Source organism: Canis aureus, chromosome 22, assembly GCF_053574225.1.
Source record: "Canis aureus isolate CA01 chromosome 22, VMU_Caureus_v.1.0, whole genome shotgun sequence".
Lineage (NCBI taxonomy): Eukaryota > Metazoa > Chordata > Mammalia > Carnivora > Canidae > Canis > Canis aureus.
Genome location: NC_135632.1, coordinates 31,349,862 through 31,377,744, shown reverse-complemented (window position 1 = coordinate 31,377,744; position 27,883 = coordinate 31,349,862). Strand labels below are relative to the sequence as shown.

The 27,883-nt window shown below is 35.0% G+C and overlaps 1 protein-coding gene across 2 annotated transcripts in view; it reads left to right on the top strand.

The window, feature by feature from the left end:
* ZNF385D (zinc finger protein 385D) overlaps positions 1-27,883 on the top strand; it is an 892,499-nt gene that overhangs the window by 142,194 nt on the left and 722,422 nt on the right. The window contains exon 1 of one of the 2 annotated variants that reach the window (XM_077865368.1): positions 18,628-18,672. The exons of the other annotated variant lie outside the window; for it this stretch is intronic. Coding sequence (XP_077721494.1) covers positions 18,630-18,672 — 43 coding nt within the window. The 5' untranslated portion in view covers positions 18,628-18,629. Of the gene's footprint in view, positions 1-18,627; positions 18,673-27,883 lie in introns of those variants that run through there. 2 annotated transcript variants of the gene reach the window in all.

Sequence of the window (27,883 nt, the reverse complement as noted above, 5' to 3'; positions counted from 1 at the left end):
CTTGGGAGGCAAGGGTGTCTTCAGAGTTCTGCTGCTTGTTGGGCCCGTGCTCAGAGAGAAGTCCTGCTGACTATGCCAGTTTGCAGTTTATGGCCACAACAAGCCAAAAGCCCACTCCTGGGCTCACTGACTACAGCTGGCTTCCCCACTCCAATACCTGGGAACTCTGCTGCACTCAGGCTCTCTTGTCCTTTCTGTGACCCCTGGAATCCTGAGATCACATTATCCCTACCTAGATTTTCACCCCTCTTTACTATCTGAACACCTTTCAGGCAGGGTTGCCCCTCATTGGAGCTGACTTCTGAAAGTTTTGATTTTGCACTCTACTGTTATATCACTTGCTGGTAGCTGGCTTATATCACCTTTGATTCACTTCTTAGTACCTCCTACTTTGCAGAAGGTGGTTGCTTTTTTATTTGTAGACTTGCAGCAATTCTTTTCTTAGTTCTCTGGTTGAATTCACAGATGTTCAGAATGATTTGATAGCTGTCTAGCTGAATTCCTGGGACCAGACAAAACTAAGGTCTCCTACTCCTCTACCATCTTAGAAAGTTGATTTCATTATTTTTTATGGTTGAGAAATATTTCAGTGTGTGTGTGTGTGTGTGTGTGTGTGTGTGTGTGTCTATATCATATCTTCTTTATCCATTCATCTCTCGACGGATACTTGGGTTGTTCCCACAACTTGGTTATTATATAGAAATCATGCTGCAATAAATAACACTTTTAATAACAATAATTTTTTCATCTTTGCTCCCATGGATTCTGTTTATACTTTTATCATATTACTTCATGATATAATGATATACTTAAACACATCCATCCACCTCAACTTAGATTGATAGAGGAATAAGCTGCATCTTAAGCTTCTTTCTGTTGCGTTTATTTCCCCACAGCACAGTGACCCCTTACTCTTTTCTGATTAAAGAAATGAATATCAAATAAATTTCCAATGGAGGAAAGTTCAGCATATTGGTATGAAATCTAATTACCAGTATTCTCCCCTTCAATTTACCTTTACAAGAATAGACTAAAATACGTGCTAAGAAAGCATACAATTATTTAAACCTTCCTAACTCAGTATTTTGAAATTCTTTTTTTTTTTGTTTTTTGTTTTTGTTTTTTTTTAGTATTTTGAAATTCTGAAGCCAGTAATATAATATCACAGTCTAAAATTCATATCCAAATGGAGGAAAACAAAAAGTTTTTAGTTTTGGAAATATATCAGTCTCTTTCTTCTCTGAATTCATTATTTTCATTTTATTGATTTGAATTAGATTGCATTTCAATAGTGGTTTCTAAATAACATCTATTGAATGGTTAACATGTGCCAGGTACTAAGCTAAGCACTTTACACAAGTTATCCATTCAATCTTGACTGCAGTCCTATGACATAATCCTCGTAAGCTCATAAATTTTACACGATTTTACAAAAGAGGAAATTGAACTTTAAAGAGGTGTGAATTTCCCCAGTCTATACAACATCCGAGTGACAGACATGGAACTAAAAATAGTATCCATAGGACACCAGGCACAAACTATGAACTCTTGTTCTGTTCACTTCATTGTTAGGCCTACTATAGTAGTTCTCAATGGAAATGTGTGGTGATTTTGCCCTGCAGAGGGCATTTGACAATGTCTGGACACATTTTTTTGGTTCATACAACTGAGAATAAGGATGCTACTGACAGCTAGTGGGTGGAAGGCAGAGTTCCTGTCCCCAAATAAAGCCCAAGACAGCTCTCTAAAACAAAATGTTATCTGGTCCAAATCATCAATATTGCTAAAGTTGAGAAACTTGGTCTACGGTAAAGGCAGAAAAACTTTTAAGTTATGGAGACCCCTTCAGAAAATTCCCAGATAGACTAATGCTGAGGAAGGGGTTGCACCAATCAAGCCTTGCAATATATGGTACTAAATTTTATATAACAGGTGGTAATATATGTTTATTTTTGTAAAAGATAAATGTTATGGAAATATGCTGCTGTGCTTATTTTTCTTATAGAATTTAAGAGATCCTTTTCTTAAATTGTTCAGTGAAGAATGATTCTAGTTGACATTTGTGTAAAGATGATAGTTAAGAAGGAATAGTTAGTTTTACTTATGTACTTCAAAATATCAGATTTTCAGGGCTCATTAATTGTGGTCTTGATTATTTTCACAAATGGCTATCAGTGAAGTTTTTGTAATTTGGTGTAGAAATTTTCTTATTCTGAATTAATATTGAAATTTCAAGTGGCTCAGTAATTGAACAAATCTTTGGGCTTTATATTCTCATTTTGCTGAAGCAAAAGTGATTACTTGGCCTTTGCTCTGATCCCAAGACTTACACACTAAGGATCTTTAGATGGGTAAATGGGTATGGAAACCCATTTTACTGAAGTTTTCGGTAGATTTTCAAGATGTAATTAGTAAAGTTCTTGAGGGGTTTTTGGATTCCACAAATTAAGGTTTTCTTGGCAAGAATGATTAAATTTTAAAACGAGTAGGTACCCACAAATTGACACTTAACTCTCCAGTGACAGAACATTTTACCTTTTGCTCACTTAGTAACTGCTCTGTTTTTGCAATATTCTTTAAATACTTTGTGGCCAGGGCTGGCTTTATCTGTGTATGGAGCAGTGACAAGGACCCTATACTTTGAAGGGCTCACCCTATACTTTGTTTAATCCTCTTCTCTCGACATCTTGAAAGTCTTAACTTTTGAATCAAGGACCCACATTTTCATTTTGTACTGAGTGCCAATATTATATAACTGGTTCTGTACAGCAAGTACATTTTGATTACATATTATTAAGTTGAATATGCAGAATAGTGGGGGCAATATTCCCATACTAAAGGATCAATTAAAATAAAAGTCATTCTAATCTGAATAAATAACATTGATTTAATTATTTGTGGGGTAGCCTAGAGAGGTAGGTAATTAGTAATACACATGCCTGCAAAAAGTTATCAGTATACTTCATGTATATTAAAATCTAAATTGATAAATCTGTTTTAGTACCCTTTTAAAAATAAGAATTAAAAAAATTAAAAGCCTTCTGTAATTGAAAATAAAACCTTGATACAACCCACTCAGGAAATACAAGAAATTATTTTATGAATATATTTTCATTTTTTTCATTGTATCATATGACTGTATAACTGTGTTTTGCTGTATATAAATACAATTTGCGGAAAATAAGTTTATTATATCCTTGACTTATTCTTTCCAAAATTACAAATTTGGAAGTGAATATTTGTAAACACTTGGAAATTTAACTGTGTGATATGAACATTGAGATTTGTTTTTCAGCAGAAGTTGCTTACCATTCCATGTACTTGCTCTGGATAATTTGTATAATATCCCCCAGAGAGAAAATGTGATGCCCAGTTAGCTTAGAAGGGGTGATCAATATCCTTATAGACTATGTGATAGAGAGGCCTCTTTGCAGAAGGGAAAAGCTGACATGGCATGTACATCCCTCTCTTGTTTCAGGTGGACTCTAGTGGACTTAGGTATAAATAGAGGTATGCTATTTTAGCTTCTGCCATTTAGAAATTGAGCATCAGCGTAATTTCAAATAATGCACATTTGCACATTTCTCAGAGCTTTGAAAGGGTTTGTCAAAAACTATTGCTGTTGCTTTTCACTTATCTATGGATTTATCTCTAGTATAGCAATCTCCATCCTTAGAAATTCCCAGCATAAGAAATCAGCCTGCTGACCGCATCCTTTGCCATTCGTGAAAATGCTGGTGGACAGAGTGAATATTATGCTAAGTGAAATAAGTCAGACTAAGAAAGACACATGTTTTATCATTTTACTCATATGTGGAATCTAAAAAAACAGTGAATAAACAAATAAAAAACTGAATCGGACTTAGATACACAGAGAACAAACTGATGGTTGCCAGAGGGAAGAAGAGGTGGGGAGGTGGGCAAAATGGGTGATGGGGAATGGGAGATACAGGCTTCCAGTTATGGAATAAATAAGTCATGGGGATGAAAGGCACAGCACAGGGAGTATAATCACTGATGCTGTGGTTGTGCTGTATGATGAGAGATGGTAGCTACACTTGTGGTGAGCACAGCAAAACATACAGAGTTGTTGAATCACTGTGTTGTATACCTGACACTAATGTAACATTGTGTACCAACTGTACCCCCCCCCCCAAAAAAAAGTTAAAAGAATCCACAATGGGATGATGACAGTCTCTTCAATAAATGTTGCTGGGAAGACTGCATATCCACATGTAAAAGAATGAAATTGGACCCTTATTTTATATAACACACAAAAACTAACTTGAATTAGATTAGAGTTAAATGAGACCTGAAACTATCAAAATGCTAGCAATGATTTTTGGGGAGATATGAAACTAAAAGCATAGTCAACAAAAGCAAAAATAAACAAGTGGGATTACATGGAACTAAAATGTTTCTGGAGCATCTACTTTTAAATGACTTCTCTACTCATGTGAATGGTGGCTAGGTTGGAGCGTCTAGAGAATTTACAGACGAACTCTCCCAGTGACTTGGGCTTCTCTCAGCCTGGCACATGCCTTCTAAGAGGAAGCATCTAAGAGAGACAGGTATAGCAGTATAACCTTACTGACCTCACCTAAGGAGTAGAGTATCACTTCTACTTCTAACTGCTACACGGGTCCCAGTGGTCACTGCTAAGCTTCAAGTGAGGATACATAACTACTCATAATTTTATTGTTTTCATTCCCTCTCCCTGCCCCAAATACCATTTTAAATTGTAAAATATATATTGCAATTTTCTCCACCGTACTCTCCTTGGAGTTAAAGGCTTTCCTAAGTAGTATCCAGGTCACCATTACTTAGAGCAGCACTTCACCTTCAGATGCCTGAAACCTCAGCCATAACAAAGGAGGGAGTAACTAACTTGTAAAGAGCATTGTGATGCCACCAGCTCCACTCTTCAGTTTTCATGGGAGGCATGGAGAAGACTTTTTCAAGATTGCACTTTGCAGTCCCCCCTAAAATGTCCACAAGTAGGAATTAGTTCCTGCCATAGCGTTCAGGAAGAAGAAACTAAAGAAGGTTGGAAAATGTGCCCAGGTTCACAGAGCAAGTAAATGACAACACCAGAATTCAAATCCAAAAGCCTGTGCCTCCTAAAGAGAAATGCCAGTTTAAAGAGTCACTGTTTATATTGCTTTTCATAACTGTAATCTTAATTTTATACATATAATTGTGTGATTTTTTAAAAATGTTTTGTGTCCCCTTCAAACACTTCATGAAAGGTTAAGGACTATGTTTATCTTCTTCCCTATATTCTCAAAGCACATATTAAGAGCTCAATAAATATTTGTTGAATTAAGGAATGGAAGTTCAGTTTCATCAAACTTGAATAAAACTTAGCTTATCTTTCCATACAGCTGTATGGTCCATGTTGCCATTATGTCCCTTGCAGACATAATTGGCAATTGTTGGATTTTTCTCCCACTAACTACCACGGGTAATGCTTGAGTAGAATAACCTTGATTACGTTGGGATGCTATACGTTGAGGTTTGCCTGATTTCAGAAAACAATCTTCAGAGAGCAAGTTAATATAGTAATGATCATTGCATCAGCTGGACAGAGGACTATGAAATGATTTTGTCACTTTTTTGTAGACTTAAAATTCATGCTTTTTATGAGCTTATTTTTATAGAGTACACGGTAAAATTCCTATTTTTTTTTACAGATACTCTGGAATCTGTGGGAAGTCTGCCTTGCAAACTGTCATATTAGAAAATTGTGAAAATTTTGGTATATAAATAGCAATCTGTTAAATATTGGGAAATATATCAAGTAAGCCTAACCTGTGTGATTTTAAAAAATAACACTGGTTTCCAAAACATTTCTGAAAAATTTTCATCAACATATGCATTTTTTAAGCTCTCCTATTTTCATTGACATGATTGTTAGTGTAAGTTACATGGAGCTTAAATTAGTCATCATCAACAATTATTCATGTGATTTAAAAATATGATTTTAAAGCTTAATATATTCCCATGCTAGACATGCACACTTTCTCCTAACTTTCACTTAAAATTTTAGACTTAATTTAAGGAAAAAATGTTTCTAGTTTTATAATTAGCAAAAAAATTTTCTTTCTACTAATCAGCAACCTAATATGTCAAATAATCAGCACTCTAAAGGACAAAGAAAATGGGAAATAGAACTGCATTTTTGTGGCCCAAGAAATTTGAATGAGATACTCAGCAATTCGAAATCTAACAGAGGGACACCAGGATAGCTCAGTGATTGAGCATCTGCCTTTTGCTCAGGTCATGATCAGGGGTCCTGGGATAGTCCTGCATTGGGCTCCCCATGGGGAACCCCCCTCTCCCTCTGCCTAAGTCTGCCTCTCTGTGTCTTTCATGAGTAAATAAATGAAATCTTTAAAAAAAAGAATCTACAGAAAGGACAAATGAAACTCTGTAATATAAATAAAACTTTGTGAGTATATAAATGAAATTGTGTATTGTGCATATGAATAAACTGAACTTGATGTGTATATTAATTGAATAGTGTGAGTGTTGTGTATATGCATATGATTGACAAAAGTGTGCAAAGATGTATGCTACAAATATACATAGACAGAGACTGTCAGTTCTGAAAAAAAATCAGTTAACCCTAAGAATTAGATTCACAGAATTTTGAAGGAAGCACGGTCATGGTTTATCAAAAAAAGTGGGGAGGAAAAAAAGCTTGAGAATAGGAGTGTTTAAAACAAAATGAGAGAATTGGTAGAGTATCTCACAAAGTCATTTCTGAAAGGATTTTCTTCCTTCTTATCTTCATCATAGGATTAAAAAATGCAATAATCTTTTCCCTTCTTTGATCATACATTATGAAAATGAAAGCTACTGAAAGCTTTCTTTTTGTTGAATGATTTAGTGTGCATGTCAGGCAATTGAGAGACTAACCTCAAATTTATATCATAAAGTTAACTACCCTCTAGAGCATTTCAGTTAGTTTTATAACGAAGTATTTCTAGGTTTGAAGTGAGAGAAAAATGTATCTTTGGAGTTCATCAGTGTGGTTCAGAGTATGGTTCTTGTCATTTGAGTTTCCTTTAGCAAATGTGTCTATGTGGTTTTTGAGGACTATCTACGAGTAGTCATTTAATGTCTTCTGGTAGTGAGGAAAGTGTTCACAACACACAAGGTAAACCATTTTAGCTATGGCAGGTAAAATGCTTAAGAATAGACAGCGGTCAGCAAAAAGGTGTGTTTAGTCCTATATGAAAATCAAGGACTAAAAAAGAATTTTGCTAATGGCCCTGGAAAGGCATAGATCCAACTAAGATATTGAAGAAAAAGATGGAGAGTTAGATTTGAAAAGAGATATTTCTTCTTGTGTGACCCATTAAAATAATTGTAATCAAATGCTTGAATGAAACTTTACATTTAAAACATTCTCATTATCCATGGTTTTGTGAATATGATCATAGTGTCTGTTATGCTATCCAAACCCCTGGCCAAATGTTGTGTGCCAGAAAATAAAAGTGGCAGGCTGGTTTCATGGCACTGTCACTATCACTGAGCTTGTTTGGGATGGAGATTTCTCCTTCAAAAGGAGCTCAGATTGAGCCATGACACTTAAATCCAAACTACTTTGCAGATTTTCCTGGAAATGATTCAGAGTGATTATTACTTGATTAGAGTAGTTCTTCATGTCACCTTCAATCATATTTCCTTCCAATTTGTGGCAAACTCAGAAAATTTGTCATCCTCCTGATAAGGCAGGTAGAACTAAATATTTTCCACACCAATTGAAAAAAAAATTAAAAAAGAGAAAATGAACTCTGCTAAAGCATTTTCTTCTCTGCAGTTTTCACTAAACCCTTCGTAGTTGCCGTGTAGCACCTATCTCTCCTCTATCGTTGCAAGCTGTTAAAGCTAAAATGAACTTGCAATTTTAAAATTAAAATGCTTTCACCAGGTGGTTTTAAAATGCTGATTAATGAAAATAGAAGAGGAGGGACCCCTGAGTGGCTCAGCAGTTGAACCTGTTGAAGGGCTGCCTTTGGCTCAGGGCATGATCCTGGGATCAGGGATCCAGTCCTGCATCAGGCTCCCTGTGGGGAGCCTCTGCTTCTCCCTCTGCCTGTGTCTCTGTCTCTCTCTCTGTATCTTTCATGAATAAATAAATAAATCTTAAAAAAAAAAAGAAAAGGAAATAGAAGAGGAAATGTACTCTCAAATTTTTTGTTGTTACTTATCCTGGTTTTGGAAAATCAAATAGCTGAGTCACATTGCACGGCTTCTAAATATTTGGTAACACACTGGTTTATATAGAATTTGCTGCTGTGAAGCCAACAGTATACTTTCCTTGGAACGCAGAAATCATAGCTCTACCAATCTCAGGACACATGTCATGTAGTAGAAATGTTGAGGCCAAAATGGTGGTGAAAAAAAACAAATCAATATATAAATCCCATCTATTTACTGTGATACCTCTTTATTAAAAATATATATATCAAGAATAACTTGAAAACGAAGTTAAAAATAAAGTTACTAAAATCAATCTATTTATTATTTAGACTTTCTCCTCAAACTCTGAAACCTTAGTTTCCTTGAAGGCAATATACAATAAGTTTTAGTTCAGGAGGCCATAATAGAATACTGTAGACTGAGTGGTTTGCACAACATATATTTATTTCTCACAGTTCTGGAGGCTGGGTAGTCCAAGATTAAGATGTGGCAGATCTAGTGTCTGGTGCAGTCTGCTTCCTAGTTTGCAGATAGTCAACTTCTTGTATCCTACATGTGGGAACAGAGTGAGAGAAAACCCTTTTGTCTCTTGAATCCCATTAATGGGAGCCCCACCCTCATGACCTAATCATTTTCCAAAATCCTCACCGCCTAGTATCATCACCCTGAGGGTTAGGATTTCAACATAGCAATCTTGCGGGGGGGGGGGGGGGGGAGAGGGGGGGAGGCACAAACATTTAGTCTGTAACAGTGTTTCTAGCTTGCATTGAGTTAGAACCAAAAAATAGAATTTCTTCTATTCACTTGCAAGTCATTTCCAGCAGTTTTGATGCAAGTGCAGACAATTTAAGAAGAATTAAGGTAGCCTGCTTTGGATCTGGGATATGCCAAGTTCCTCAAGCATAAATTTTGGAAATCATAGATGGTATTGAGACCATGGATGATTTAACAAGCTGATAGTTATTCATCTGGGCACATGGTAGTCCAAGTTGTACAGTGTATGTGCTAAAAAAATCTATCACCCTAAAATTACCTAAAAAAATAATAGCTATACTAGAATGTTTTTAATCTTTGCTATTACTTTTAAATATGCCCGCAGGGCATGAAATGCTTGTATTTTGGAAGATCCCATGAAATAGTAAATTCAGCATAGAGTTATAGACTGTGAAGTCATTTGTATTTAAGGGGTATTAAACACACTTTGAAGCCTATCCTATTTCAAACTTATCAATTGTACTTTGGGAGCTGATGTGCCTGAAAGGGACATTAAATATTAATCATTCTGAGGCTCTCATTTTAGATTTTATGATCCTGATTCAAAGTAGTTAAGGGTTTCACTTTGATTGGAGTATTTGTTAAAAGCAAAAGAAAAAGAAAAGATCTAGTTCTTGGATTGATAATAAGAATATACATAATATTTATTATACTTTTCTGCTTCTGATATGTTCAACTGTTTTCACTTCCAGTTGTCTGGTATCACTTTGCTTCAAAGCTGAGTAAGGAATGTCTCTTGAAACTCTCCGAAGACTAACACAATTTTAAGATAAATCACTTCACAAGTCTAAGGCAGTTATAACAAAGCAACACATTGTGCAAACCACAGGTATTATAAACCCTAGAGCAAAAATTTAATAACAGTTAATTTATTTTTTCACTTAGGAAGGTTCTTGCTCAGAGTATTAACACTTTTTTGAACTGTAGATTTTGTAGGGGTTTGTTGGCTTCATGGAAAAATAAAAAAAATATGTCTCAAGAGATTTTTCAATAACTTTCTTTGTCCTGGTGGAGGAGTGGTAAGTCAATAAAGAGATTTACTCAATGAAAGATTGACTGTTGTCATGAGTTACAAATTTCTTGTCATTATTATGAGAAATATATAACGGCTATATTTCAGACACAACTCTTGCCATCTTCTAAGCTTAAGTTTCATACTTTCAGTTGTCGATTGAATGCTCCATTTGATGGAGTGCTGAGCTCCAAGATAAAAGTTCTAAACATCTCCTCTTAAACTCAAACCCAGTTCTTCACCCCAGTTGTACATTCCTGGTAACACTGTCATTGTTTTGCCAGGCTTAAAACTTACCAGCTGCTTTGCCCTCTCCCATTTCAAACAATGCAGCCAGCTTCACTGGTTAGCCTTTTCTTGCCTTTCACATACTCTGAAAACTTTTGACTTTCTTTTTCTTTCTTTAAAGGTTTTATTTATTTATTCACGAGAGACAGAAAGAGAGAGGCAGAGACAGGTAGAGGGAGAAGCAGACTCCATGGAGGGAGCCTAATGTGGGACTCGATCCCCAGAGTCCGGGATCATGACCTGAGCCAAAGACAGACGCTCAACAACTGAGCCACCCAGGCGTCCCTGAAACCTTTTGATTTTCATTTCCATTGCCCAAAATGATTGGGACAATGATTTGTGGCATTTCTGTTGTCAGAGTAGTAAGCTCATTTCTTTTCCTGTTCTCTAACTCAACCTACCTTTCAATACACTTTTTCTTATTCTCTTGCTCAGAAATCTTCAATGGTTCCCTTTTGCTATATAAGTGTATATTTTTAGCTTTGAAGTCAGGAAGAGATTGCTTTTTTAAATTCTAATATCAAACCTTTCAAATCTAACCCTTGGTATCTCCCTGTACCTCTTTTCAAAATATTTGGCCTCAGTAATTCAGATCATGCCAATTCACTAATCTATAGCATGGCCACAAGGTCTGTATATATAGGCAATGTCTACATATCTCACCATGGTAAGCGACCACTTAATGTCTGTCTTTGATGGTCTCAAGAAGGAAAGGCTGTTTTGAGTGATTCAAAAGGTTTACAAACTACCTAATATTTCCAGTAATGAGTATCATTCCAGTATCATCGATAATTTCCAGAGCTGGATTGGATGATGTGGCCATGTGGAGTGGGCTGCTGACTTATCTGATTTGAGGAAAGTTTTCAGATTACTTCTACATAGTAATGCTTTAGGCCTACATTTATTTACTGAAGAGATACAAATTACAGATGCACATGCAAGGACTGATAGAAATACACTACTTCACTGAAGCTTTCTGTGGCACAGTAGGAAACTATGCACATTGCTAATGAGGGACAATGTATTGAACATAGTGTGTAATGTTACTGAATTTATTTTGTACAGTGATGTAATATAGATTGTATATTTTCCTAGTTTCCCAGGCATTTTGTCCACCTTGTAGAATGTTCTTTCTCTTATATAGTTATAAAATTTCTTTAATTTTTTTTTTTTTACTCTGTCTCCTAGTTGGTTTCTTGCATAAAATCTTTCTAGATAACTCAACCTGGAATAATTTGCTGAACTTCCACAGAAATTACTGTTTTGTCTATGGTGGAGTATTTGAAAGTATTATTTAGCAAAACTGATGTCTTTCTTATCAGTTCTATTTCTTTCCTTCACTTTTACCCCAAACATCCCCTTCTTGCACATCTTGCTTAGAGAGTTAGATGTTAAGTGTCCAAATACTTTTCCAGATGACAGTCATTGTAGATAGAGCCACAGAATTTAAATCATGTAAGTATATTCTTACATGTAAGTATAAATGCTGGTGACTTGGATTTAAAAAAGAAATGTGTGTACATTTGAAACATGAGTTATCCTTTTCTCACACTGGTTTATATTCTGTGGGCTGGGGAAGGGGAAAAGAGAGGTGATGTGGACTAGAGAGCAATCAGAAGCCCCCCTCAAGTTTTATGTCACTGTCATCCTACGTGGGTTCTCTTTCTTAAGCAGCTGGCTTGTTACCTAGTGACCACTGGAGGGCATGAGGCCAATTTTTACCTTGAGATTTTTCTTACCATCTTGTTCTTTGAGCAAAATATCTGTTCCAGTGGCCAAGAATCTAATATAATGATTCTCAAATCATCTGTAGTGAAATACCAGTTGTGTGTGTGTGTGTGGTGTGTGTAAAGTTTTCATTTCCAATCAATTACAAACTGATGTTTTGTAAAACATAATAAAAATGAATTACTAGAAAAAATACTAGATGAAAAAGGATATTCAAAAAATCAAGCCCACATATCTTGTAAGAATCAACAACTGAAATATTATTCAAATTACTATAGAGGTTTTTTAAGTATTAGAGTGTCTAGGTTTATTTCATTATGGGCTTATAGCCAACAATGTCCAGACTCATCTGTGGAATACATTGAGTAACACTGTTCTAGTTAGTTTGGGCAGTCCAGTGCGGAGCTGGGACAACCAGAGGTAGTAGGGAACTGAGAAAGCCACCACCCAGCACACTTCAATAACTATATATGTGGGAGAGGCTTGGCAAGCTGGTTAATTGAAACAACCCTGTCCTGAAAGAGTGACCTAGCAGATGCTTTATTCCCTTATCCTCTTCTCTACTCCACAGGCCATTTATTTAATAATTAGCCATGAAATAATCTCTTCACGGGAGGTCCATCATATTATGGTCTTAAAAGTTGTTTTGAAAATAAGGATGCCCAGATGGCTCAGTCAGTTGAGCAACTTATTCTTGATTTTGGCTCAGGTCATGATTTCAGGGTTGTGAGATGGAGCACTGCATCAGGCCTGCACTGGGCTTGAAGCCTGCTTATGAATCTCTCTCTCCTTCTCCTTTGTCCTTCCTCATGCTGCTTACACAGAAACATTCTCTCTCTCTCAAAAAGAGAATTGTTTAAAAAATATATTAATATTTATTCTTCTCAGTTTACACTTTTCCCCCCAAGGATCTTAAGATTCTTGGGGTTAGACAGTAAATTTTACTTTTCTTTGCATTTCCCACATTTTCTAGTTCAATGCCTTACATAATTGCCTGTAATAATTTATTTGTTCTGATTAAGCAAAAATGCCAATCAATTCCAAGGAAAACATAGCAAAATTTGCATTGTTTAGATAAGTTATAATAGCCCTTATTTTTGATATTCTGGATTGTCTCCTGCATTTATTTATTTTAATTAGGTGGAGTTATTTATTTAGGTTAATAGAGAAATAAGTGAAGTTATTTATTTAATAGGTTAGTAGAGAAATAAGAGGTCAAAAGGGACCTTGATGTTTCTAAACTTTAGTTCGTTTCCTTATCTTATGTATTATGCATACATAACAGCAGCTTTTTTTCTAGGTTACTTTGAAGGTTAAATACTATTTACAAAGTACCTAAACTATGCTTTGTACACAACAGTTACCCAAAAGTATTAGTTGTCCTTCTGTTAGTAGTGATCATTTTAATGCTTTGCTCTTGTTGCAACCAGTATGTAATATAGGATTGCTGGTAAAACGACTTTTTTCCCTTTACATATTGATTCCATGTATGCAAATATAGCTACTTAATGGAAGAAAATAGTTCTTAAAATCTTAATTCTAGCTTTAAGGAGAAGAACAACTAGTTAATGAAAATGATAATATACATTTCTTCCCTTTATTTTTAGTGGCAAGTTTATGATACTTTGCCTACATATATATTCCCTAAATAATCTTGTATCCCTGAGGAAACTACACAAAAAAAGACACAAACTACACAAAAAGAGACACAAATACTGATTTTGCCTCAGGGAGCACTAGGAATGTGGACCAACATCTTCCCTGGAGGATTACCAACAAATTGCTAATGTTGACTTGCATCCTTAATTTAGCCAAGATCTCAGCATCTTAAAGTATATTTCTCATTACTTACTTGTTTTTAGTAAATAATTGAACTTGAATTTTCTATCTCATAAATTCACAATTCTAATTCAATGCTATGGTAGTGAGAGGGGAAAGGAGTGTTTATGTTCATTTCTTAGCTTTGAATTTGCTCTTAGGAGCAGTTAGACAAAACACAAAATCGAGAAAGTAACCTTCTGTTGTGTCATTGCTCTTTGTTCTTAGTGTTCTTTGTGTTTCACTAGTACTCCTGAGTTTGTTAATTTATAGGTGTTGTTTTAAAGCTGTCCTGTATTTGCGAATAGAGCTTTTTAAATAACATATAATCATATAGGTATAATCACATTTAGGTATAATCTGGGGGTATTTTTCACTCATTTGCTTAGTCCCAGTGTAAATTTTCTCTTGTTCATATTCTAATTGGACTCTGTTCTAAATACCAATAGTCCTTTTTTCCTCCAAACCTGTGATTTGGCTTCATTACCACAAATTGGTTTGTATAAACTTTAACACTTTTCTTATGTTTTTGGACATAATGCATAATCTTTGATTTCCAAAGATTTTCTTTTGCTGCCAGTTTTTTCTTCTTTTGCTAATTAGTCATTATTTATTCTTTTGGATGAAGAAGCAACTCATTTTTATTTTCTAAGCTGAGGAGAGACATTTTTCTCCCTTAATGGTGGAACTAGACCATTGCTTAGGCTGCTTGACTACTCAAAATTACTGATTACTTGCCCTGGTTTGCATGATCAGTCACTTTATGAACTATATTTTTAAATACATTTACACAATGTATAACTAAACTTGAAATCAGCAACACGAAATGATTCCCTGACACTTGTTGTTAGCAGACAATGCTTCTAGTATAAATCCTGAATTTTTAAAAAAGTATTTGAAATAATTTTAGGTTTTTAGAAGAGATGTGCAGTAGGAACAGAAAGTTCCCATGTCCTTTTACCCAACTTCTCATATGTGACCATGCTATACAACCATGATACATTTTGGTATACTATTCTTAACTAGATTATACTTTATTCAGATTGTATTAATTTTTCCAGTAATGTCCTATTTGTTTTCCAAGATCTAGTAGCAAATACTATGTTATATTTCATTGTGTTATCTCTGTAATCTCTTCCAATCTACAACAGTTCCTCTTTCCTTGTTGTTATGACCTTGGCATTTTTCAAGAGTACCAGTCAGGTATTTTATAGACTGTTCCTTGTTTTGAGCTTGATGTTTTCTCATAATTACCCTAGGGTTATTAATTTGGAGGAGAATACCACAGAGGCCAAATGGCATTTTCATCACTCTCTATCAGGGCTGACACAATATCAATATGCCTTATTATGATGTTAATCTTTATGATTTGGATAATGTGTTTGCCAGATTCTCTACTGTAGTTACTCTCCCCACTCCCGCACTACCCCATCCCAATTGTCTGTTCTTTAGAAGTGAATCACTAAGTCCAGCTCATGATCCAGGACAGTATAATTAACCTCTAGCTTCTGAAAGGAAATCTATCAAAAAATTTATGAACATATGCTAAAGACACCACAGTAATTAATAATATTTTGGGGACATAATTTTTTTTAAAGATTTGTTTACTTTAGAGTGAGAGAGCACACATGAGAGAGAGACCAAGTTGGGGGAGAGGCAGAAGCAAACTCCCCAGTGAGAGCAGAGCCCCACACAGGGCTCAGTCTCACAACCTGAGATCATGACCTGAGCTGAAATCGGGAGCCTGATGCTTAACTGACTGAGGGCCATAGGCACCCCTTAGGGGAGATCATTTAAAGAATAAACAAATATTCTGTTTCTCTTTAGAGTTTTACCCATTGCTTTTATAATTAATTTGTAAATTTTCCCCACAGAAATTATTTCTTCATTGTTCCAATGGTGATTTTCAATTTTCCCATTTGTTTTACATTTATTATTTGGAATTCTTCTTTAAGGAAAAGCTATTCCTTCTGCATTTATTCATTAATTCAATCATTTACTAAGATAAATCTGCACAGTTGGATATACACTTTATTCTTTGGATTATAGGCAATGCTATCATTATTAGTTTGTTTAGATTATTCCAGTTTTGGTGATTGAGAAAATTTTCAAGTTGTTCTCTGTCCCTTTTTGATATATCTCTATCCTTTTTCATTCCTTTAAGCTTTCCCTTATTTTCTGACACTATAAGATGCCTTATGATATCCTATCTTTGCCCTGTCTCAGGCCTGGAATCAGTGATTTCTCTAAAGGATCTGCTATAGATTGAATGTTTGTGTTCCTCCAAAATTCAAATGTTGAAATCTAATCCCCAATGTTATAATGGTATTTGGAGGTGGAACTGTTGGGAAGTAATTCGGTCACAAGAGTGGAATCCTCATGAATGAAATTAATGCCCTGATAGAAGGAGGCCAGAGACCTGGCTTGCTGTCTTTCTGCCACATGAGGATGTATTGAAAAGTTGTCAGTCTCCAACCAGAAAGAGGCTCTCACCAGAATCTGACCATGTTGGCACCCTGATTTCAGATTTTTAGTCTTCAGAACTGTGAGGAAAAAAAAAAAATCTGTTACTTATAAGCCATCTGGTCTATGGTACTGTGTTATATCTAGCAGCCCAGTCTCACTAAGCCAGAGTCCCAGAACCTTTCATTGGAAAACACTTGGAAACCAAGATCTGGGTGCTGGGTGTGCTTGTAGTGTCATTACTTTTCATCCTGCTCAGTGGACTGAGCTCAATTTCCTGGCCTAGAAAATGTATTTATGTATACTGAAGCAACATACATATATAACATCACTATTCATCCATTAAACTAACCTGATTTTGTGTTTATAGATCTGAGTCTAATTTAGCACCACAGAGTTTCTAGTCTTCCCCTTTTCCTTACTTAATACCTTCTTTCTCTGATAGTGTAAAACATGTCTCACCTTAGCTACAATTTATATATACTTATTTGTTCAGCCATAAACTACATTAAAAGTAGTGTCAGAATTACTAACCGATATAATATTTATGTATAATTCATTTTATGGTTAGTGTTATTCAGTCAAAATATCACTTCCCAGAATTACTTCTAGCAGATCCCTTTCTTCCTCTTCAGTGAGGTTAGATGGAACATTTGCAATACAGTTAGATTCATTTGTAACATCTGCATCCTGTCCTGGGATCCCCTGCCATCTATTGATCAGAAATAGACTCATAAATACAGACAACAAACTGGTAGTTGCCAGAAGGAAAAAAGTTTGGGGATGGGAGAAATAGGAGAAAGGGTTAAGACTTCCCAGTTATAAAATAATCAAGTCATGGTGATGAAAAGTACAGCATAGGGAATAGTCAATAATATTGTAATAACTTTGTCTGGTGAGAGATAGTAACTGCACTAACACCTGAAATGAATATAACATTATAAATCAACTATATTTTAGTAAAAATAAATGCATATGTTCATTCTTTGTGGTGTATAATTCTATGGAGTTTGACAAATATGTAAGCCTGTATTCACCACTACAACAGCATACAGAACTGTTCATTATCAGCATCCATCATCCTGATAATTCCTTTTTTGGCCATTTTGTTGTCAACAATACTCTCCCAACTGTGGGCAACTACTATATAGATGTGTTTTCACTATAATTTTGCCTTTTTAAAATGCCATATAAATGATTGCATGCAGCACCTTTTTGGGTCATCAGGCTTCTTTCACCTAGTAAAATTCATTTAAGATTTATCCATGTTGTTACATGAATAAATAGGAGTAGGATTGCTAGGTCATATGGTAAATGTATGTTTATCTTTGTTTTTGGAAGTGGTTGTCCATTTTGTATTCTTAATCAGAAATGAATGAGAGGTCCTGTTGTTGTGGTATGTCACCAGCATTTCATAATGTCAGTTTTTGGTTGTTTGTTTTTAACCACTCTAAGAGGTATGCAGTTGTATCTCGTTGTGGTTTTAATTTGCATTTTCCTAATAACTGATGATAATGAGCAACTTTTCTTATGCTTATTTGTCATTAATTTATCATCTTTGGTGAAGTGTCTGTTAGATCATTTGCATATTTTCTTTAATTGGAGTTGTCTGTTTTCTTATTGTTGAGTTTTAAGCGTTAATTATATATTCTGGATACAAGTCCTTTTTTTTTTTTTTTTGGATACAAGTCCTTTACCTGGATATAATATGCAAATATTTTTTTTCTGGTTTGTAGCTTGCTTTTCCTTTCTCTTAATACTTTCATAGAATTGTTACAAAATGTGCTTAATATTGCCAAAGTCCAGTTCATCAATTTTTCTTCTCATGAGACATGCTTTTGATGTCTTATAAAAACACTCATCACAATGATGTTCTCTTTCCTTCTCATAGTTCTATATTTTTACATATCACACTTAAGTCTATGATTATTTTTCAGTTAGTTTTCCTATAAAATGCCTGATGTGGGACTGGATCCCAGGACCCTGGGATTATGCCCTGAGCCAAAGGCAGACACTCAACCACTGAGCCACCCAGGTGTCCTCGATATTCTACTTCTTAGGATGTATTTAAAACATCTGTTTCTCTTGTTTAAGTAAGTTCTTCTATATAAATATCACTGTGATAAAATACAAAAGAAGTAGTATATTCAGAATATGTAAGAGTTATTAATGTAAGAGTACATTGTGTTTGGGATTGCAAGTTATGCACAATGCTTATAGAACATGTATTAACCACTGTGTAGGGAAAAAAAAGTTTTCTTAAATATTCTTCATTTCAGCCTCAACCAAATTAAAACAGTATGAAAGCATTCTTCCCTTCCTTTCTAGAAAAACAATGGATGTGGAAGGTAGCATCCTTTCTCAAGCCAAGAAGCTGGGTGAGTCCATTTAAGGCTAAAGGACTATAGACTTAGAAATAATCAACTCAAAACCTGAAGTAGACAAAACTCAAATGTCTGTCTAACTGGAGGGGTGCCTGGGTGGCTCAGTCGCTTAAGTGTCTTCCTTTGGCTCAGGTCATGATCCCAGGGTTCTGGAATTGAGCACTGAATCAGACTTCCTGCCCAGACTTCCTTTCCCTGTCAGCTGCTCCCCCGGCTTGTGCTTTCTTTCTCTGACTCTCTCTATGTCAAATGGAGAAATAAAATCTTTTTTAAAAAAAGTGTCTAATTAGAACACAAAAATAAATCTTGGCCATGATTGGGAAACAGTCTGGGATGGACCAGTACCTAATCATCCAGACAATACAGAAATCCAGGTAAAGGTGAATAGAAAGCCTACATAAAATAGGCCAATATCAAAGACAAGATAGAATTGACAAGAGGATGAATTATGAGAAATAAGATGAGGAATTAGGGAGGATGAGTGTGTGGGAACATTGCCCTCTAGAACACAGTTTCATTTATGAAGACCAAAGCCCTAACAACTTCCCTAGGATATTCAGCTTTCTTTCATTTTCAGTGTTGTGGGTGATTTCCTAAGAATATCATTTGGTACTTATTTTGAGGAAAGAGGGTAATGTCTCAGAGCCTTTAGGAGATTTGGGTTTCTTAGAATACAATATATACTGAATATCTGCTTCTCATGAGCACCTCATTGGGTATTCAGGACTCACAAATGCATAAATTTACTTAATTGGGCAGACATTCACAAATGGCCTAAAGTATGTATGGGGTTGTGGAAGGTATTTATATAATCTAATAGAAACAATGGATGTGGATACAAACTAATTACACTTTGATAAGCAACAATAGAGGCATGCACTTTATATGGAGGTACTACAGACAAATGATTAGTTCTGTGCAGGAAATGTTAGGGGAGGAGTAGTCAAAGAAGGCTTCTGGAAGGAGATGGCATATGTGCTGGTTGTTGATAGAATCCTTCCTGTACAGATTCATAGTCTAGAGACAGATAATCTAGTACTTATTGTTTCAATGTGGTGCAGTAAGGATCCTTGGAAATGAAATAGAAATTCAGAAGGATAAGGGAGAGAAGGAAGAAAGGAGAAAAGGAGGGAGGGAGGGAAGAAGAGAGGAAGGAAAACTAGAGAGTGACTAAAGGAAATATAACAAAATTTGAAAATTATTATTCTAGATTACTGGATTGTAAAATATTTTAAATATCTATATTTTGCTATGTTTCTGCTAATATGTATACCAGTTTTTGAATTGGGAGAATATTAAAGGTTATTTCTTTAAAGTTTTGCCAGAACTTTTGCCTTTAAGATAGAGTGAAAAAGAATTCTTATTTTTAGGATGAGGATTATGGAGAATTTCTGGTTGCTTAGAGTAGAAAGGCAATTGGCATTGTAATATTTTCTTTAAAAAAATCATAGACCCACATGCATGAATTCCACTATTATGCCAACTCTCAAACTCATCTTCATGATGAAGAAGATTATAGAAAAAATTTTAATCTGTTGAAATTCTTGCTAGATTAAAGAGTGTAATTTAAGAGAGTTAAAGAAATGATGAAATCTGATTTAAATTGCCATTAAAATTCCTATCTAAAGTACTAGTGTTGACTGAAGAAATTAAAAGCCAGTAAATGTTTCATCTTTTGAGCTTGGGAAGCCTGAAACTGGACAAGTTAGGTGGCATTTTGAAAATCAGGAAGTTTGCCAAACCCTGAACACTGTGTACGTTTACCAGACACCATTGGTCATGCTCAGTATTTTCGTTTTTTTTTTTTTTTTCTTGTATCAGTTTCCTTTATGCCTCTTATTGGTGTCTGTGTTTACACACACACACACACACACACACAGTCTACAATTTTGATAAGAATAAAATTGTCTAGTAAACAAAACTTTAATTATTCTTAAAATAGTCTAGTTATGTATGAATGTGGAAGGAAAAAATACACAGTGAGGGGATTGAATTTTACTCTTGACTATTTTCACTTTTTGATATATTCTGCTTTTTTGTCTTTACTATAAGTAAATATTAATGATTTTTTGCTTTATTGTATTTTTCCCTCTAAATGTAGGGAACGAAATGCTGGTAACGTTTTTTTTTTTAAATCAAACAACAACAACAAAAGGCTTGTGAAATGTTTGTAAAATTGAATGTAGTAAACCATGAAGCTTTGGTAAGAAGAGATAATAAAAATAGGGAAGTAAAATTATTCAAATGGTATAACTAAATATACTTCTTTTTTCATGTTATTTATATGTTTCTTTTCAAATTAAGGCATAATTGACATACAATATCCTATAGGTTTCAGGTGTATATCATAGCAGTTCGGTATTTTTATATCTTACAACATGACTATATTCCCCATACATGCTATATATTACATTCCCGTGATTCACGTATTTTAAAACTGGAAGTTCATTCCACCTAATCCCCTTGACATATTTCATCCCCCCCTAAATCTTCTGTCTGGTAGACAATATTTTTTTTCCCGCGTCTATGAGTCTGTTTCCCTTTTCTTTCATTTGTTCATTTTCTTTTTAATGTAGTACGTTCTTTTTTTTTTCCTATTTTTTTAAGTTGAAATGTACTTGATAAACAATGTTGTATTAGTTTCAGGTGTACAACAAAACAACAGATCTGTACATTATGCTATACTCACTACCAGTGTAGCTGCCATCCGTCATCATACAACTCTATTACAATATTATTGACTTATATTCCCTGTGCTGGACCTACATCCTTGACTTATTCTCTAATTGAAAGTCTGTACCTCCAGCTTTCTTTTTCTCATTTTGCCCATCCTCTCCCTGCAATTTGTAACCATAAATTCTCTGTATTTATGAGTCGGTTTCTGTTTTGTTTTGTTTTTTAGATTCCACATATAAGTTAAATCACATGATATTTGTCTTTCTCTATCTGATTTATTTCATATAACATAATGTCTTCTAGGTTCACCCATGCTATTGCAAATGTCATATATACCTCTTAAATATCTTAAAGATGTTGGAAGTAACTAGTTAATAGCTGTTGCCATCTTTAAGGGTCCAAGTGGTTTATTATTTGAAGTTAAATGCCCTAAATAAAATATAGATTTGTAATATTGTGAAAACCCAAATAATATTATCGTTTTTAAAAATTGAGAAAGATATAAATGTATTGAGAAGAATGTAAAATTTTGCTGTCATTCTAATATCATTATTAATTGTACCAACCCTGAAGTTCTAAGAGTTAACTTTTGTGGCTTTTCTCTAGTTTTCCGAACAAAGTTATAATAATTTATGTTAATCTATTCAACAACTGTTTAAAGAAATTTTTTAAAATAATGAGGTAGTGAAACATTACAAAAAAGTTATAAATATGATTAATTTTAAATGAAACTGTGTGCTTGGATAAGCACAGAAGAAGGAACAATGAATCCTCCTGGGAAGGCAGGTGTTCCATTTACTACTATTGTATAACAATATATACTTAATAGTTTATTGCAATATCTTTTATTTTCCTCACAAGTTTTGGGTTAGATATTGGGGAATAGTTTGGTTGGGCCATTCTTTTACAGTCTTGTAGTCAGATATTTGTTGTAGTCAGATATTTGTTGGGGATATAGTAATCTGTATCAAGTTGAACTACATAATTTGTGGAGCCTAAAGTAAAATGAAATGGTGGGGCCCTTTATATAAAAAGTAGAAAACGTGCTGTTAAAGGTAATAAAAATAAAGCCCCCCTTTCTTACAGTCTCTTTCAAATTGTCACAATATATGTTATTTGCTGTTTAATGCTTTTCTAAGTAAAGAAAAATTAAAATGTTTTATTAGCATGAATTGTACCATTCATCTTTATGCTATACAAGTTATAAATACAAATATAAGAACATTTAACTCACATGTAACATCACTGAAATTAAATAATTCCTATTCCATGGTTTATATGTGTACATATATTTCAGTCTTACCAGAAAAATGAAACACTGCACAAAAGCAACAAAATTGTTGTTATTTCACTTCTTGTAAAACATACATTCTACTAATATTGTCTACTTTTGCCTTACTGAATAAGTTCTGAAAGGAAAAGGAACTTTGTGTTGCCTTAGTTTCCCCTTTCTTTTGTCATTGTTTTTGTGGTAAGTGGTTGGCAAATGGAGGGAAGTACCATGAATAAGAAAGGATATGATAGTTTTCTTTGTTTGGTAGTGTTTCTGAATTCAAAGCAAATCCTAAAATTTGTATGGAACCACAAAAGACCCAGAATAGCCAAAGCAATCTTGAAAAAGAAAAACAAAACTGCAAGCATTCCAGTTCCAGATTTCAAGCTGTATTACAAAGCTGTTGTCATCAAGACAGTGTGGTACTGGCACAAAAACAGACATATAGGTCAATGAAACAGAATGGAGAACCCAGAAATGGACCCTCAACTATTAATGGTCAAAAAGCAGGGAAGAATATCCAATGGAAAAAAAGTCTCTTCAACAAATGGTGTCTGGAAAACTGGACAGCAACATACAGAAGAGTGAAACTGGACCACTTTCTTACACCTACACAAGAATAATTTCAAAATGGATGTCAGACCTTAATGGGAGACAGGAACCCATCAAAATCCTACAGAGAACACAGGGAGAAACCTCTTTGACTTCAGCTTTAACCACTTCTTACTAGATATGGCAAGGGAAACAAAAGCAAAATGAACTTTTGGGACTTCATCAAGATAAAAAAAAGCTTTTGTACAGCAAAGGACACAATCAACAAAACTAAAAGGCAGCCTATGGAATGAAGGAAGATTGCAAGTGACATATCAGATATGAGTTAGTATCCAAAATCTGTAAATAACTTATCAAACTCAACACCCAAAGAACAAATAACCCAGTTAAGAGATGGGTAGAAGACCTCCGGATCCCGTAGCGAACTGCACGCATTGGGATTTAGACAACCCTGGGCTGCCAGGCTGCTTTGGCAGTGGCCAGCCCTCCAGGTGGGAGATGCTGGGAGGCAACTGCGGGGCTGGGGAGCGCGAGGCGGAGGGCTCGGACCGGCCGTGGAGGCGAGGGGCCAGTTTGGATATCCCAGTAAAGGGAACGGCTTGTGGACCAAGAGTAGGATGTTGGAGGATGCTTGTGGAGCTCACCCCAGTTAACCATTGGAAAAAGAAGCCAAAACTGTCATAAAATCACACCTTAAAGCGGGAGAAAAAAGGATGTCAGAGGCAGACACTCCCACCAGCCTCAGACTTAACTCTGACTTGGAAGATCACGCTCAGCGCGTATGGCAGCTAGAATCCAGTCTCCTAAGAGCCAAGACCAAAGGATCGGACCTAAACAAAGAAAATAACGCTGCTGACTGTTAAAAGGAGCTGGCCATACATACATCAATGGGTTTAATCCTCACCGTGATCCTGTAAGATTGGGTGGTAGTAGAATCTTCTCGACCAAGTTGCTGAGACACAGGTTAAAGACTGTGTTTAAAATCACAACTACTAGTGGCAGAAGTCCCTGTAAATGTTAAACTGGATACAGAGATGGTTTTTCAGGTTGTCTGGAATATTGACATATTGGAGACACCTAATTCCCCTTCAGTTTGGGGAATGGCTGGATTAACTATGGAATATCCAGTTATGGAATACTGTTGTACAAACCTGGGAAGTTCCCCAGGATGTATTTTGGAGTGGAGAACAAAATGCATGCTGCAGAACAATATGTATTTAGTCATTCTTTTTGGCAAAAATAGGCCCTCAAAACAAAACAAACAAACAAAAAGAAATGGGCAGAAGACATGTACAGACACTTTTCCAAAAAGACACCCAGATGGGTAACAGATACATGAAAAGATGCTCAATATCACTCATCATCAGGGAAATACAAAATCTAAGCCACAATGAGATATCATCTCACACTGTCAGGATGGCTAAAATTAACAACACAAGAAACAAAAGGTATTGAAGATTCAGAGATTCTTGCACTATTGGTTGGAAATGCAAACTGGTGCAGCCATTCTGGAGAATAGTACAGACGGAGAGTCTTCAAAATGTTAAAAATATAGCTACTCTATAATCCTAGTACTACTAGGTATTTACCCAAAGGATTAAAAAAATACAGATTCAAAGGAACACATGCAATCCAATGATGTTTATAGCAGCATTATCAACAATAGCCCAACTATGGAGAGAGCCCAAATGACCATGAGCTGATAAATGGAAAAAAGTGGTTACACACACACACACACTAGATATTAGTCATCAAAAAGAATGAAATCTTGCCATCTGCAATGACATGGATGGAGCTAGAATGTATTATGCTCAATGAAATAAGTCAGAGAAGGACAGGTACCATATGATCTCACTCATATGTGGAATTTAAGAAAGAAAACATGAATATATGGGAAGGGGGAAAAGAAAAAATGAAGAGAGAGAAACAAGACATGAGAAACTCCTAATGATAGAAAACAAACTGAGAATTGATGGAGAGGGGTGGGTGGGTGGGCAATGGGCTATCTACACGACGGATATGAAAGAGGGCATTTATTATGATGAGCACCGGGTGCTGTATGATAGTGATTAATCGCTGAATTCTACTCCAGAAACCAATATTGCGCTATATACTAACAACCTAAAATTCAAATGAAAAAAAAAAAAAAAAAAAAAAAGGACAAGTATGGCATTTTGGTCATGTTAATCCCCATGCTTACTCAGTTGTACATATAACTTACTTATCTTTATTCACCTTGAGTCATTGAATTCCCATGCTTTGGTCCAACTATCCTGTGCTGTTGGGGAATCATGAATGCTGTATACAAGTAGAATGGCAAGGGATAGCAGGTGCTCATAACTCTGTCTCCTGTGCTCACTCACATACTCCATTGTTCTAGTGGAATGCACACACAAAACATAAGTTCATAGATAAAACCACTGAATTCTATGATGGTGACAGAAAAGCGCTATGCCAAGGGTAGAGTTCTTTTAGTAGGGGGCCCTAGGTGATTGCACAAATAAAATGCCCATAAAGTTGGTCCTGATCTGAAGGCTTTGCCTAGCAGAACATCCAAACATGGCTCAATCACACAGCTGGCAGTTAACTGTTATCTAGAGTATTCACATATGGCCCTTCAAGCATGGTGGTGTCAAGATAAACTTATAAACTTCATACATGAGGTCTGGCTTTCCCCACGTCAAGATCTTCAATGAATCAGACATAAGTTGCATGGCCTTGTATGATCTAGCCTCAAACGTTATGTAGAGTAGCTTCCACCATAATTTACCAATCAAAGCAGTCATAATAGCACTCAGATTCAAGGGAAAGAAAAAGGACACCCACCTCTTAACAGAAAAAACATCAAAGAATTTGCATCTATTTTTTTAAAAGCCACTATAGCAGATGACCTGGCAAATTTTGAATGTAATAATAGATATGATAATAGTAATAAAGCCTCGTATGATTACCATTAAAATTAAAAATCTCCTCTCTCTACTGGTCAACTTTCTAGTGTAATAGTTATCAATAATTTGAGATGCTTTTATATATAAGCAAAATATATGTGTATACATATTTAAACATGCACATATACAACAATATATATATTTACATATACACACATATATCAGAAAATGTTGCTTTCCAAAAGATATAATTGCCTAAATGATTTCTTATGACTTGGCTTGCTTTATTTGCATTTAAAATTTTGTATTATTCTTTGTGCTGGCTGTATATTATTCTAGATATACCATGTACTCCTTCAAGTTTTTCCAGATTCCTTGCTATTACAATTAGTATTGCAATGATTTCTGATGTTACATCTTGTCAATTTGGTAAACATCTGTCCATAGCAAATTTATGGAAGTGGAATTATTGGATCAAAAAACTTTTGCAGTTTTGAATTTTAATTCACCAATGTGTATTTTCCACTTCTTGTTTGCTAGGCATTAAACTAGGCACTTACTTTAATGAATATTTTCATATTACTTTTCAATGAGATTGTACTAATTTGTCCTCCACAAGATTATGTGTGAAATTCTATTTCCTCTTGCCCTTGTTAGCACTGGATGCTGTTAAGCATATTAATTTTTGATAAGTATATAACCATAAAATGCTTTGATTTCCAATTTTTAACTCTGAATTTTGCTATTCCCCCCTCCCTTTTTTTAAGGAATTGCCTGCATGCCTCATTTGGCCACTTTTCTTTTGACTAACTATCTTTAAGAAAACTATCTTTATTAAGAAAATTTTCTGTTTAGCATAACAGTTGCATATCTCATCTCTAGTTATAACTTTTGCATTGTTTGAGGTATTTTGACCATGCTGAAAATTCTAAGATTTTGGTTATATCCATCTTTGAATGTTTTGCCATTTTAAAATGAATATTATCTTTTTTCCTTTCCTTCCTATTAATTGGCCTTAATTTCCTTTCCTTCAAGATTAAATAAATTCACATTTAGTTTTTTCCAGGTTTATTTTTCACATTTGAATTTTTGTTGCAGTTAAAAATGAACAAACACCTTTAAAATCAAAGTATCCACTCCTTTTGAGAAGACAAGACATGGATATTAAAATATGTGAAAGGCATAGATTTGGGTCTGACTGAAGGTATAATTCTGGGTTCTTATAAAAACAATTTATTTTTAAGTTAGATGCATAAAGATTCATACATGTACACATATACCATCTCATATATACCTAGAGACTGTCCTTAATCAACCTATTGGGAGTTCTTTTTACCAAAAATTGACTCACTATGTGTCTGTTTTTGTGCCAGTACCACACTGTCTTGATGACCACAGCTTTGTAGTACAACCTGAAATCTGGCATTGTGATGCCCCTGGCTCTGGTTTTTCTTTTTCAATATTCCCCTGACTATTCAGGGTCTTTTCTGATTTCTCACAAATCTTAAAATGATTTGTTCCAACTCTCTGAAGAAAGTCCATGGTATTTTGATAGGTTTTGCATTAAATGTGTAAATTGCCCTGGGTAGCATTGACATTTTCACAATATTAATTCTTCCAATCCATGAGCATGGAATACTTTTCCATCTCTGTGTCTTCCTCAATTTCTTTCAGAAGTGTTCTGTAGTTTTTAGGATATAGATCCTTTACCTCTTTGGTTAGGTTTATTCCTAGGTATCTTATGCTTTTGGGTGCAATTGTAAATGGGATTGACTCCTTAATTTCTCTTTCTTCAGTCTCATTGTTAGTATATAGA